Source organism: Entelurus aequoreus, linkage group LG06, assembly GCF_033978785.1.
Source record: "Entelurus aequoreus isolate RoL-2023_Sb linkage group LG06, RoL_Eaeq_v1.1, whole genome shotgun sequence".
NCBI lineage: Eukaryota > Metazoa > Chordata > Actinopteri > Syngnathiformes > Syngnathidae > Entelurus > Entelurus aequoreus.
In genome coordinates, this window is record NC_084736.1 from 70,727,799 (window position 1) to 70,742,770 (window position 14,972).

At 38.2% G+C, this 14,972-nt stretch overlaps 1 protein-coding gene across 5 annotated transcripts in view; it reads right to left on the reverse strand.

The window, feature by feature from the left end:
* rab11fip1a (RAB11 family interacting protein 1 (class I) a) overlaps window positions 1–14,972 on the reverse strand; it is a 37,995-nt gene that overhangs the window by 10,519 nt on the left and 12,504 nt on the right. For 4 of the 5 annotated variants that reach the window (XM_062051419.1, XM_062051418.1, XM_062051417.1 and 1 more), the window contains exon 2: window positions 1,924–2,366. In XM_062051419.1, the coding sequence (XP_061907403.1) occupies window positions 1,924–2,366 (443 nt within the window). Of the gene's footprint in view, window positions 1–1,923; window positions 2,367–13,475; window positions 13,594–14,972 lie in introns of those variants that run through there. The other variant, XM_062051420.1, reaches the window with a different exon arrangement.

Genomic DNA, 14,972 nt, shown 5'->3' on the forward strand with positions numbered 1-14,972 from the left:
GATTGTCGTGCGTGCACATGAGACTTAAAGTTAAGTACACTGGAACGCTAACTAAAGTTATAAATAGTGCATTTGAGAATTAAGTACACTGGAACGCTAACAACTAAAGTTATAAATAGTGCACATGAGACTTAAGTACACTGGACCTCTAACAACTAAAGATATAAAGAGGCGAAATAAGGTAAAAAAAAAAAAGACTGCATATGGACACAATGGCTTGCTGTGGCAGCTTACACCATTGCAGTGTTTACAAGATGGATAACGTGGAGTTAGTGGATGTTCCGTCGATTCGTAAATCCATTGACTGATCAACAGCTTCACAACAGTTTGCCACAGTCTAAGCAAATCGATTCATGTGTAATTGATTGCTCAACTATCAAACTTATTGCTGTTTGACTTTTCAGAGCATCTCTGAGTACCGTTTTTGGTGTGGCTGTCACGGTGCCTCAGCTTGGTGGTTGCTTGCTTGAGTCATCTGCCAAGCTTTTGGCAATCAGATGCCAAATGAGACTTTTTACTGCATATTTTCTTTATAAAAAAGAAGCAATGGGGTGGTTTGGAGCTGTTTTTTGTATGACAGGGAAGGTACATGTGGCAATCACATTCATGAGGTACATGCTCGCTTACGTTTTTAGAACTGCCAACTATCGTTGTCATATAATATTATGTATTGTCGTCAAAACACTAGTTGTGTATCTGTTGTTTAACATAAACATTGTGTGTCTAGCTTCATGACAGTGATACTGTAGGAGTCTCCAAGCTGGTGAGATACCAGTTACTCAGCAAAGGCTTAAAGAATATTTTGCTTCAACTCTTTGTAATTTCATACCTGTTCAATTTCTACATTTTGGTTTTGTTTAATGACGAATTACCACAAGTTAGCATATGGACAATGACCACACTGAGTGAAGATCAGTTTGTAAATAAAGTACAAATAGAATGTTGCCAGTCCATCCATCCATCCATTTTCAAATAAAACACAAATAGCTCACCTATCCTTTGTTTGTGTCAAAGCAGCTTTTGTTATGATTTAATATTAGAGATCTGCTCTATCATAAAGCTGCACACTCAATTTAAACTACCGGTATTTACGTTTTTTATTCTAAGTTTAAGTATTTTAAGCAGGACAGAAATAAGTTAAATACATGTATTTTTATTCTGTCAAGTTAAGAGGAAATATTGCTCACAAAATTATTGAACAAGTTTAAGGTTTAAGACAAAATAATAAAATAAAACTAGTGAGGTGGTCAATTTGATTTCTTACATTATTGAAGAAGCAAAACACTACCAGACATTGTCTCTAATTTGTGCAGTCATATTTATTTTTTAGGTAATGTTTTTTTTTTGTATCCAATTATGAGTATTTCATAGCGTAAGCCCTATATCCTATTTTGTATGGTGAGTTGACAATTTCCTTACATGCCTAACAACCAAAGGCGGCATCTTTACTTAACGCAAGAACATTTCATATTTTGCAAGGAACTCATGAATAAATGTGTCTCAGTAGGTACTGATGTTTTGTTTTATTAGCAACAGCATTCAGCTGAGCTCAGCTAAAGTACCTATAGAAGGTGTCCATTTGTGCAGGAAGTGTTTTAAGAGGATGATGCACCAGGCAAATAAAATTGGGGCACCTGTAAAAGGGACGGACACTATTTGGGAAAATACAGTGGTGTCCTTAGCCATATGGTGACGAGTGAATATAGGCCTTCATTTACCTGCATTGCTATTTGTTTGTTTTGTTCCAAGCAATGTTATTTTGATGAGCACAATTTTGGAGCTGTCCTATCTTAATTGTGAAAGCTTCTCTAATGTGAGTAGAGCTGAGCTAAACTGAGTCAATGCAGTACTGTTGAGTGGAAAGGCAACATTAAAATGTGAGTCAACAAGCACACAGCTTCTACAGAGAAACGAAAAACCTACCTTCAGGGGTTTCTACATTGATGCCAGATGAGCGGCTGCTACTACGAGAAGAGTTCTTCTCAATTTGAGTTCCAAACGGAGCAAGTGGCTGCAAGGTCTTTCGCTTCAAGTTGGAGTTTAGTGAGAAGAATTTCTTGACTTTAGATTTATTTTTCTCTTCTGGAGTTTGATTGAACTGAAGTGAGACGGAATCATGCTCTCCTTCACTATCCGTCAAGACCTGGTCCACTGGGGGCATAATATCCGAGTTGCTGTCGGTGAGGCTTCTCGGTTTTTTCGGACGTAATTTGGCGCTCAGCTTGGAGAGGCGAGAGCGTTGCTTTTCCTGCGTAGAAAGGTCCACCATACTCGCTGACATGTTGATCCTCAAAAAGCTGATGCCCAGCAGCACGTCGCCACGCAATTTATCTGCTTTTCCGTTCTTGTCCAACAAAGGGAACCAACTGCAGGTGACAGAGAAGGTGAATCAGATTTTCAGGGATTGGAAGCAATACATGCTTTTAACCTGTCAATCATTTCAAGTGTTTTAACCGATCAGATTGTGGGTAATTCAGTACCTTCCCACAACAACCAAGCTCGCCCCACAAACACACAGGCGTGAGCATTGAGACAGACACTGAAAATCTGTGGAATTGGCTTTCATTTCAGAAAAAAATGGTTCTTCAGTATGCATGAGGCAATTGTAATGGGGATAGACGATATCCGGAGAGAATGGACCGAGCAAAACTGTTTATTTCTAAAACCAAAGACAAAGTATTATAGTGTTGTATGATTTAGATGATATACGATATAAATTTGGCCGACGATAAAGCTTTTGACTACGTTTACACTGCAGGCCAATGTGGATCAAATCAGATTTTTTGGACATTTTTTCCAGCTCACTATTTATACTGCAAGTAAAAAGTGATCTTAGTCAGACTTAAAGGCCTACTGAAACCCACTACTACCGACCACGCAGTCTGATAGTTTATATATCAATGATGAAATCTTAACATTGCAACACATGCCAATACGGCCGGGTTAACTTATAAAGTGCAATTTTAAATTTCCCGCTAAACTTCCGGTTGAAAACGTCTTTGGATGATGACGTATGCGCGTGACGTAACCAGTGAAACAGAAGTATCGGTACCCCATTGAATACAATACAAAATACAGTGTTTCCCACACATTCATTTATTTGTGGCGGCCCGCCACGAAAGAATTACGTCCGCCACAAATGAAAAATAAAAAATAAATAAAAATAAAACTTTTTTTTTTTTTTTTTGTCCTGTCCAGCTTCTCAGGCAAATCATATAGTTGATGTAGATGCCCATGTAGGCTGTTCAGATTTACTTTACGAGAAGTGTAGGATACTTCTCTTGTTGCCTTATTTGTATTTGACCACTACTGTTTTCTGTTTATTTGTTACTGACTGTGGCAGGACACCTCTGCCTCTGTTTCACTTTATGTTGCTGGTAAATAATATGGTTGTAGTAGTAGGCTAAAGTTAAATTATTTAGTATGCACTAATTAAAGGGGCAGAGCTTTAAGAGACATTTTAGCTTTTATATTTTATAAGATATATTTTTTGTAAGAACCACAATTAATAAATATAGTTCAGTGAATAACTTATTGTTCAAATCTGTATATAAATATGTACATAAAGTGTTGTAATTACATTGTAAAATGGATGGATGGATGGACGTTTAAAACAAAACTGTTATTAATTAGTAAGTATACATTTTTTGAGCCTTTTTAGAGAAAATCATATCTTTGTAGTACATTATGCAAATTACTCGATGTCATGGTGACCACACCCATAGCCCCGCCCCCACCGCCACAGGTATCTTGGCAGTTTATGGGAAACACTGAAATAGCTCTGTTTTCATCTCATAATTCCACAGTATTCTGGACATCTGCGTTGGTGAATCTTTTGCAAATTGTTTAATGAACAATGGAGACTGCAAAGAAGAAAGTTGTAGGTGGGATCGGTGTACTAGCGGCTGGCTGTAGCAACACAACCAGGAGGACTTACTTGGATAGCAGACGCGCTAGCCAACGCTAGCCGCCAACCGCACGGATGATCGGGTGAAGTCCTTCGTCGCGCCGTCGATCGCTGGAACGCAGGTGAGGATGGGTGTTGATGAGAAGATGAGGGCTGGCTGGCGTAGGTGGAGCGCTAATGTTTTTATCACAGCTCTGTGAGGTCCGGTTGCTAAGTTAGCTTCAATGGCGTCGTTAGCAACAGCATCGTTAAGCTTTGCCAGGCTGAGAATTATTAACCGTGTAGTTACATGTACATGGTTTAATAGTATTGTTGATCTTCTGTCTATCCTTCCAGTCAGGGATTTATTTATTTAGTTTCTATCTGCATTTGAGCCAGATACTATCACGTTAGCTCAGTAGCTAAAGAGCTTCGCCGATGTATTGTCGTGGAGATAAAAGTCACTGTGAATGTCCATTTCGCGTTCTCGACTCTCATTTTCAAGAGGATATAGTATCCGAGGTGGTTTAAAATACAAATCCGTGATCCACAATAGAAAAAGGAGAAAGTGTGGAATCCAATGAACCCTTGTACCTAAGTTACGGTCAGAGCGAAAAAAGATATGTCCTGCACTGCCTCTCTAGTCATTCACTCTCACTTTCTTCATCCACGAATCTTTCATCCTCGCTCAAATTAATGGGGTAATCGGTTCTCGGTCCGAATCTCTCTCGCTCCATTGAAAACAATGGTAGAATATGAGGAGTCCTTCCTCTGGTGACGTCACGCTACTTCCGGTACAGGCAAGGCTTTTTTTATCAGCGACCAAAAGTTGCGACCTTTATCGTCGTTGTTCTCTACTAAATCCTTTCATCAAAAATACGGCAATATCGCGAAATGATCAAGTATGACACATAGAACGGATCTGCTATCCCCGTTTAAATAAAGAAAATTCATTTCAGTAGGCCTTTAAGCGTAAACGTGCATAGACCCCAATGTGGTCCCAATGTGGCCTCGATGTCACTTGCATGTGCAGTTCGATAAAAAGAAAACAAAATAAGTTGACCTGATTCCATAAATTAACTAAGAAATTGCTACTACTACTACAAAATAAAATAAAAGTCACAACACCTTAAAAATGACATGCTTTTTTACGTGAAAATAAATTAAAGTAACATATGAATGGATATATAATCTAATCTTTTTATGGCTGGAAGGTAGAGGAAACACTGACACCAGCGTGGATCTACGTTAGCCATATTTTTCAACTCACTTACGTAAATAATAATAAAAATAGATTTTATTTGTATTGCACTTTACATTCGTGAAACACATCTCAAAATGCTACAGAGTAGAACACTGTAAAAGCATTAAAACGAGACAGTAAAAATTATATGAAAAATTAGCTATATGTTTTTCTAAAAAGGTTTTGAGTCCTTTTTTAAAAGCATCTTCCGTCTGTGGGGCCCAGAGGTGGTCAGGATGGGCGTTCCACAGATGGAGAGAAGCCATGTCCCTCATCGTCTTGGGCCGTGTCCTGGGTGTGTCCAGACGGTGCTATTGGCCTGACCGGGTTCTGGCTTAGGTGTGTGGTGTGAGGAGATCCGGGAGGTAAGTGCATCACCATGCAGACAGTGGGGGGTGTGCAGGAGGACCTTGTACTTAATGCGGGCGGTGATGGGGAGCCACTGAAGGGTGCAGATGGGGGTGATTTGCTCGTACTTTCGTACCCTCAACAGGACCCTGGCAGCGCTAAACAAACAACTTACGCAATTTATATACACCAGAGCGTATATTCCGGTCTTTCAACAACTATTTCTTCAGAATCAAAATACACATTCATATGTTACATATAGCCTATTATTTGAGCATTATTGACTAGTGATGCACCAAAAATTTGGCTGTCAAAAAACCCCCACTTTCCTCACCAAAACCGGATGTTGTGATGAAGTACCCACTTCAGCTGGCGCGTCGCGCCCATGAATGACATATCCTGCCCAAAGCTGACGAAAAAGTAATACACAGGTCACACATGGGTCGCATTCAGGTCGCGTTGCCATTTAGACCGAAGTCACATTTGAAAAGATCAGATTAAAATAGGATTTGGACTACCTACTGATGTGGCCTGAATCTGATGCAAAAATGTCAGACTTGAAGCACTTTGGAGCGTTTAGAGTGGTGAAGATATATCGGTATGGCGGTATAGTTTCAAATACATAACTCATTCAAAAATATACCAGTATAACTCGTAATACCGGTATACCACCCAGCCCTAGTTGAGCGTGACATTTTTTACGTAACTTCTCTCCTTTAACGTGGCTATCTGGGTGACTATGATTGGTCACAATGATAGCATAAGGAAAAGTAGAATGTGCAATCAATGTGGTGGCAATTTTTTCAGCATTGACCAGCAGTATCAGACACACCGTAATTTCAGACACATTTTTTGCATTGGGAAGGAAAGATATGCTAATTTTGTATGATTTGCTTATCTTTTGCCATCTTTGACGAAAGTGTGACAACAGTAATGAAGGAGGCATAGCTAAGCGGCCAAAGTTGGAAGAGTCCATACTGGGTTCGGTAGGAAGTAAAGGTGGGAATCTTTGGGAGCTTCACGATTCGATCCAATTCAGATTCTTTGGGTGAAGATTCGATTTAGGATCAATTCTCGATTCAAACTAATTCTTGCAATGTATTATTTGGTATGATAATTATAATAAAACCTTTACAAGTTACAAAACCTCCTTTTGGTTGCTGACGTGTGTTGTATACATGCAGCAAATGTAATTCACTTCAAATACATGAGGATAGCCTAATGATGTATTTTAAAAAATGTATTAAAAAAAACAAAAAAAAGAAGTAAAATTATCAATTTAGAATCTGAATAAATAAAAATTGTGATTCCGATATGAATGTACTTTTTGAGCACCCCTAGTGGGAATGTAGTGTGTTCGTTAGTCAAAGCTGATTTTATTTTTGTAAAAGGCAGACAAAGTCAACAGCTCACAGTCATAGCAAATGTGTTTGAAAGACACTGATGTAAACACAGACTCAAGACTGTTAAAAAAATTGGCTAGTTAGTGTAGACGTGTCACCGCCACCCAATCACATCATACCAATCAGCACAATTGTATTAAAGGGTAAGTGTTGATTTCAAGAAGTGGGATTGCATGTTCCAGAAGCCTGGAAATCAGTTTTTACTTTAAAGGCCTACTGAAACCCACTACTACCGACCACGCAGTCTGATAGTTTATATATCAATGATGAAATCTTAACATTGCAACACATGCCAATACGGCCGGTTTAACTTATAAAGTGCAATTTTAAATTTCCAGGGGAACTTCTGGTTCAAAACGCCTTTGGAGGATGACGCATGCGCGTGACGTCGCGAGGTCCATGGAAGTGTTTGGACACAAAACACAGAGCTCTGTTTTCTTCGACAAAATTCCACAGTATTCTGGACATCTGTGTTGGTGAATCTTTTGCAATTTGTTTAATGAACAATGGAGGCTGCAAAGAAGAACGTTGTAGGTGGGATCGGTGTATTAGCGGCTGGCTGTAGCAACACAACAAGGAGGACTTTGTTGGATAGCAGTTGCTAGCGCCGGCACCTCACCTTGACTTCCTACGTCTCCGGGCTGCCGACCGCATCGTCGATCGCTGGAACGCAGGTTAGCACGGGTGTTGATAAGCAGATGAGGGCTGGCTGGCGTAGGTGGAGCGCTAATGTTTTTATCATAGCTCTGACGAGGTCCCGTTGCTAAGTTAGCGTCGTTAGCAACAGCATTGCCAGGCTTCGACAGGCGGCACAGCATTAACCGTGTATTTACATGTCCAGTGTTTGGTTCGGTGTCTCCTGATAGTAGTATTGTTGATCTTCTGTCTATCCTTCCAGTCAGGGATTTATTTATTTTGTTTCTATCTGCATTTGAGACAGATGCTATCACGTTAGCTCATGCTAAAGAGCTTCGTCGATGTATTGTCGTGGAGATAAAAGTCACTGTGAATGTCCATTTTGCCTTCTCGACTCATTTTCAAGAGGATATAGTATCCGAGGTGGTTTAAAATACAAATCCGTGATCCACAATAGAAAAAGGAGCGAGTGTGGATTCCAATGAGCCAGCTTGTACCTAAGTTACGGTCAGAGCGAAAAAAGATATCTCTTGAACTGCATTCTAGTCCGTCACTCTAATGTTCCTCATCCACGAATCTTTCATCCTCGCTCAAATTAAGGGGTAACCGTCGCTTTCTCGCTCCGAATATCTCTCGCTCCATTGTAAACAACGGGGAATTGTGAGCAGCACTACCGCTTGTGACGTCACGCTACTTCCGGTAGGGGCAAGGTTTTTTTTTTATCAGCGAGCAAAAGTTGCAAACTTTATCGTCGATTTTCTCTACTAAATCCTTTCAGCAAAAATATGGCAATATCGCGAAATGATCAAGTATGACACATAGAATGGATCTGCTATTCCCGTTTAAATAAAAAAAATTCATTTCAGTAGGCCTTTAAAAATAGTGAACATCTGTTACATGATTTCACTGACAAATTACACCCATTAATGAACTGATTATTTGTAACGGTGGCTCTTTACTCTCTCATGGACCGATGGGAATGTGTAACTCTGCCCAATCTCTGTTAGGAGCAGCATGTGAAGTGTACATCAAGCATGACAATTACAGGCTTGTTCAGCCTACTCTTTGTTGTTAAGGATCAGCCTTTATAAAAAGGGAACGAAGGGAGTGTTTTGGAGCACTAATCAAAACAATTAGTCTGTACATTTGGCTTTTGTTGCTGTGAATGTGTGCACTATACACAGAGCGTTATGTCAACCACTAAAATAAGGTCACTGTGTGTGTGAATTTATTGCATTTTTTTTACATATTTAATTATATTTTCCTTCAGTAAGTGACAAGTATTTGGATTTCAATCCTGCCTCTACATTTGCAAAAATGAAAGGGTTATCTGCAGATCATGTGGTGTTTACTGCTGCATCAGTTAATTTACTGTCATGGAAGATAAGTGTGGAGACATGCATGGGAGTGAACCAACATTCTTCTGACACGCAGCACTAAGTTATGAAGGTTGCTCTAATTCAAACGTGCTCCTCATCTCCCACACAAATCAAACGGGGGTAAAATGCAAACATGTATCAGGTCTAAAACATTGATACACAAACTGCAATTAAATTACAACTGACAAAGTTAGCGGGTTAGCAAGTGATTAATCACAAAAAATATTGCATTGTGTATAAATGCAGATTAATCACACAATTTACTTTGACTGCAATTGCTCGTTTACCTTACGGCAGTGCTTTTCAATTATTGTCTGTCCCCCATGGTGGACAGTCATTTTTCCTGCGACCCCCCTGAATACTACTGAGAACTTGATAATACGTGATTTATGTATCTGTACAATGCATTGTGTGAGTTACATTCTATATATATGCAGCTGACTTTCCTTTCATTCCTGGGGCAGCATGGCTCAGGTGGTAGAGTGGTTGTCTCTCAACATGAAGGTTGCGGGTTCGATCCTCAGTTCACCTGTAGGCCCTGTTCCCATTTAACCGGGTAAATACATTTCCCCCGTGTTTCCACCAAAAACTACATGGGTAGATTTAGTTCTTTGGGAACCGTTCGGAGTTCTTGCCTGCTAAGTGGGACTTTTGGAAGGTGCCTGAAACACTGATTGGTTGAACACAGTTGGAGGCGTTCCTAAAACTTATTTTTCAAACGCACGACCGCCATCAGAATATGTGCGGCGACTTGTTTTTACATTTTTTGTGTATTTCTATTACAACAAACTTGAAAAACGTAACGAAAGAACAAAAGAAGCTTTCGACATGCAGGAACTTTTGTGTGGCATCTTTGTGCTGAAAAACGCTGATCAATGAAACTATCTTGGAGTGTTTTTTACTCAGCCGTAGTCTTTAAATTATATGCAGTTGATGGTTTATTATTTTTTACAAACAGTTCATTTCAATTTGAAAGCTACGAGAAGTGGACAGACTCTTTTAAACGTATTTACAGAGGAGTATGACGGCAACCTCAGCCACTTGCTACTCTGACTTCGTTGGACAAATGTGAAATAAAGGAGGCAGTACACAAGTGAAACAAAAGGTAAATTACATGAAATATTAACTGTATTTCATTTACTTACACTTTAGAAAAAGAACTACGACCTAATGTGTTTATTTACATGATATCCGTGTGAGTGAGTTTGTTTTTTATTCAGAACAGTGCACATTGATGAACAATCTGATTTATATTGTAAATGAGCCAGATCATATCATATTTGCTCATTTACATTTGTAGTCCCAAAACATAAAAACAAAAACACAAAACAACAATAAAACCGAATTTCAACAACACAACACTAAACACAATGAAATTAGTCAAAGTGACGACATGACTGGGAATTTTTAAGGAACAATTTAAGATGCTTTTCAAAAGTGTAAAAAGTAGGACATACTCTAATATTACTGGTAAGTCTGTTCCAAAAATGACTTCCTTGGACTGACAGAACTGTTTGTCCAAAGGTTGTTTTTCTGTGGGGGATGTCAATGTCTCCCCTGGAGGAGGATCTGGTCCCAAAACCTCTGTCAGTCCTCAGTTTGATCGATGTGGAGAGTGGCAGTAGGGCTAGTCCATGAAGAATTTATAAATTAAACAGCTGTTTTTAAAATGAATACAATTTTCAAAGTTAAGCATTTTATATTTTACCAAAATGTTGCACTGATGGAATGACAGAGGATTTTGATCAAGGATTTTTATATATCTTTAAATAGCATTTCTACAAGTTTTAATATTGTGTTTCCAGAGAGTGACCAGGTTGTGACGCAGTAATCTCTGTGGGAAAATATCGAGTGTAAAAACATCTTAGCAGCCTTGATTGTCATTGAATGTCTGATTGTTTTAAAATTATGCAGAATGAAATGTATTATTTTTGCTGTGAGTGTGATTTGTTTTTTTAAAGAAAGTGATGGGTTTTTCAAAAAAAAGTGTTGGGTCCCCTCATTAAAAGGATCAAAATTAGAAGAGCTTCCGCTCCCTACACTACAGTTACAGGAAGTAAGCAAACCAAAAGTGCCGAAAAGACGGGGGCTAACTAGCTAAATGCTAGCACAGAAAAGGAAAATAATATTACAGTCAATTATTGGACCGGCACAAACACAAAAACAATAGAAGAGCAAGATGGGACATCCTAAATAGCATTAAACGGTGCAAAGAAGGATTATCCTAAATACATCTCAGATGGAAATGTAAAAAATGACAATATGAACAAAGTAGTTGAAAGCTTCAATAAGTACTTTGTGAACATTGGACCAAATCTGGAGGACAAGATTCCAGATTCTGAGTCAGTTGAGGAATTGTATGACACTATAGACAGAAATCCCCAATCGATGTTCCTCGAAGGTGTGACAAATGAAATAATCAATATTGTGAAAAAAATGTAAATCCAAGACCTCAACTGATTGTAACGGTATTGATATGGAAATGATAAAAAAGGTTATTGAAGACATTTCAGAACCTTTAGCATATATCAGCAACCTATCATTTCAAACAGGAAAAGTCCCATATAAAATGAAAATAGCAGAAGTCGTACCAATTTATAAGACTGGTGACAAACAACCAGTTTACAGACCTGTTTCTCTACTTCTACAATTCGGACAAATTTATGTATAAAAGTGAAACACTCACAGACAACCAATAGGGATACAGAGCCAACGTCACTGCCATTAATCAAAATAACGGAAAAGATTACCAATGCAATAGATAGCAAAAAAATGTGCTGCTGCAATGTTTCTGGATTTAACAAAAGCATTTCACACAATTAATCACAGTATCTTAATAAACAAATTAGAAAGGTATGTAATCAGAGGGTTGGTGTGACAGTTTGACCTTAAACTTCCTTACAAACCGTGCACATTTGTTAGGAAGCTCAACATTAGTGATGGGTCCGGCAACACCGATGCATCGGCGCATGCGTCGAGCTCATAGAGCGAAACCCTGTGTCGGTGCGCATACCGCTTTTAGAAAGTCACGTGTCCAATCATGAGCTGTTTTGGTCACGTGACCGATACACGAACTGTGTCGCACTGACGCCTCCTCTGTGCCCTGTGAGCAACGTTCCCTCTAAGGTGCGCGCCTGCACAATTGCGCACTGCTCAAGCGTCCTCTGCGCACAGCAAATATATGCCTCGCACCAAATCAAACCCATCTGAATTCTAAACAAAATAAACATTTATTCTGTGTAATTTTGTAATTCAACTCTGTGTGACAGTGACAACAAGCGATACTAACGGTGTTCGTCAACACCGTTCAATTATTGTAACGTCTATCGAGATGCTTCGAGGACAGGAATTATATCGATCACTTTATTGAGCAAAACGGTTTATATTCGGACATAACCACACCAAAAACATGAGTAAAACACTTCTATCTCGAAAAACTAGTCATTTTCTGCCGTACAAACCAGGCCAAAACCAACTTGACATCTGTCACCAAAACGCATATTACTAAGCCATTAGTGCGTTTATGGCCACACAAAAAGTCGGACAACTCAAACACAACACAAAGTTACACTATGACTCCTCAGTCATACGTGTGCTTATTCTACTGTCATTTATTATTAATGTTAATTTATTGATATTAATCATGGAATGCTGTTACTAAAGAATACAGGAATGCACACTTCATCCTATGCTTACATTTCATTGTGCAACATGAATATGTTTAAGGGGAACTAAATGTGATCTCTGAAAGGGGTACAAATGATTTCCAAAGCAGGACCCCCACCCAGACATATTGTACAACACTAATCCATAGCTTATGAAAAACACGATTTCTTTTATTTTCATTACAAGTGGGCCAAATCACTAATATTACAAAATAATCTCATGAAAATGACTCCTCTCATTTGAGTGTTATAATAAAAGATTGGTTTGAGACAGGTGTGTTGCTGGTATTACCACATGTGATGTTGCTCACATGTGCTCCACTGAATGCTCTGAGTTTTTGTGTTTGCTCAGACACATGAACAATTAGAAGGAACATTGCCTGTGAGCGGGTCTTTTCTACAGCCGGAGAAATAATAACTAAGAGAAATCGTCTAAAATTTAATACGTTGGAAAAACTGCTGTTTTTTAATAAAAATGTGTAAAAAAAAAAAAAAAAATTCCCAGTCCACAAGCATCCTCATTTACAACACGTTCTCTTAGATTTCCATGTTATGATACATGTTCACATTATTTATTGACTAAATCTGAAAAAGATTAAAATATATTTTTATTTAAATGAAGGTATGAAATAATCCTAAATTAAAGACAATGACTTGGTTTATATTATTGTATATGCTAGGTCATAAAATCAGTGTCAGTTGAGACGGTCCATAGGTTGCCTGTAGGGATTTTTAATGTCCAGCAGATGTCAGTATTTAGTGACACAGTATCACCACAGTATCAATACAGTTTTGCAATGTGTCGAAACGCTTCATGACGCCTCATCAACCCATCACTACTCAACATGGACAAACTACAAACATTCAATCCTGTTAGTCATTGAAAAAGCATGCGCTCAACAAACAAATTGTTACCTGTCACTCATCGTTGCTCTGAACAGTTGACTAAAAGAGTCAGGGTGGGGTTGAGGGCTTTATATAGGTGAACACACCTGCGTTCACTAATTAGGCCAAATTTGGGTCGAACCATGATCCTCAAAAGCTGGGTGTTACAGAAGGACACTGGACATTTAAAAGTGATGTTACCTAAGCCTGAATACACTGTGTACAAATATGACTGCTCTACACATGCAAAAAAGTACTATGTGAATACTTGTTAGACATGTGATGGTTATTTATGGTGTAATTTACAAAATAACTGTTTTCTTAATTCCCCCTGTCAAATTGGTCCCAGCTTGTGGGCTACTAAATTGGAAAATACAATTTTTCTGACAGTCACTGTCTGTCACTGCCAGAGGAGGTTTTTTGTCCTGAGCAGGACTTTCGGTCTCCATGCATCAAACATTTACTGAGGTGATTTTTTTGATGATGAGATTATGTTGTGTTGTAACCGGTTAAATGAGTTTTGTTGATTGCTAAGTGATTTTGCTAAATCTGTTTTGATTATTTAATTCTTTACTTTGACATATTTGATTATATTATAATATATGTATTTTCATATAATGGATGATTTACATTTTGATTATTTGATTATTTTTAATATGCTTATTTTGATTAATTATATAGGCCTATTTAACGCATGCAACTTTGAAATGTATTTAGAATATATATACGATACTAATATTGCCTCTATTTATTACCATTACAGATTGTGGGTGCTTTGTTTTTCCTGTCGTTGTTCACCTCTTGACACTTTTGGGATTTCAATAAATGTTTGTAAACTGTTACCAACTGCGTGCCTTGCCATCCTTGATTTGAAAGTCTGGTTTGCAAAGATTACATTACCTTCACCCGTGGCGGGGTGTGACAGTTGGTCTTGAACTGGGTAAGAAGCTACTTTACCAACAGGAAGCAATACGTGAATATAGGCGAACACACGTCTACAGAGCTGAAAATATCTTGTGGCGTACCTCAGGGATCAATACTTGGACCAAAATTGTTCAATCTTTATATAAACGACATTTGTAAAGTTACAAAAGGACTTAGTATTATTTGCTGATGATACAACTGCTTTTTGTTCAGGAGAGAAAACTGGTACAAATAGAAGAAATTAAAAAGATGGTTTGACACAAACAGTCTCTTTGAATCTCAGTAAAACTAAAATAATGCTATTCGGTAACAGTAGAAGGGAAAGTCAAACAAATACAGTATACATTGAAAGGGTAAAAGAAAATACATTTTTGGATGTAAAGATAAAATTAAAATGGAAACCTCATGTAAAAAATATACAACAAAGTAGCAAGAAACGTGCCAATAATGAATAAGGTAAAATATGTTCTGGACCAAAAATCTCTTCATATTCTCTACTGCGCACTAGTGTTACCATATCGGAGTTATTGTGTAGAAATATGTGGACACATTAACAAATGTGCGCTTCATTCACTAATGGTGTTAAAAAAAAAAAGATAAATT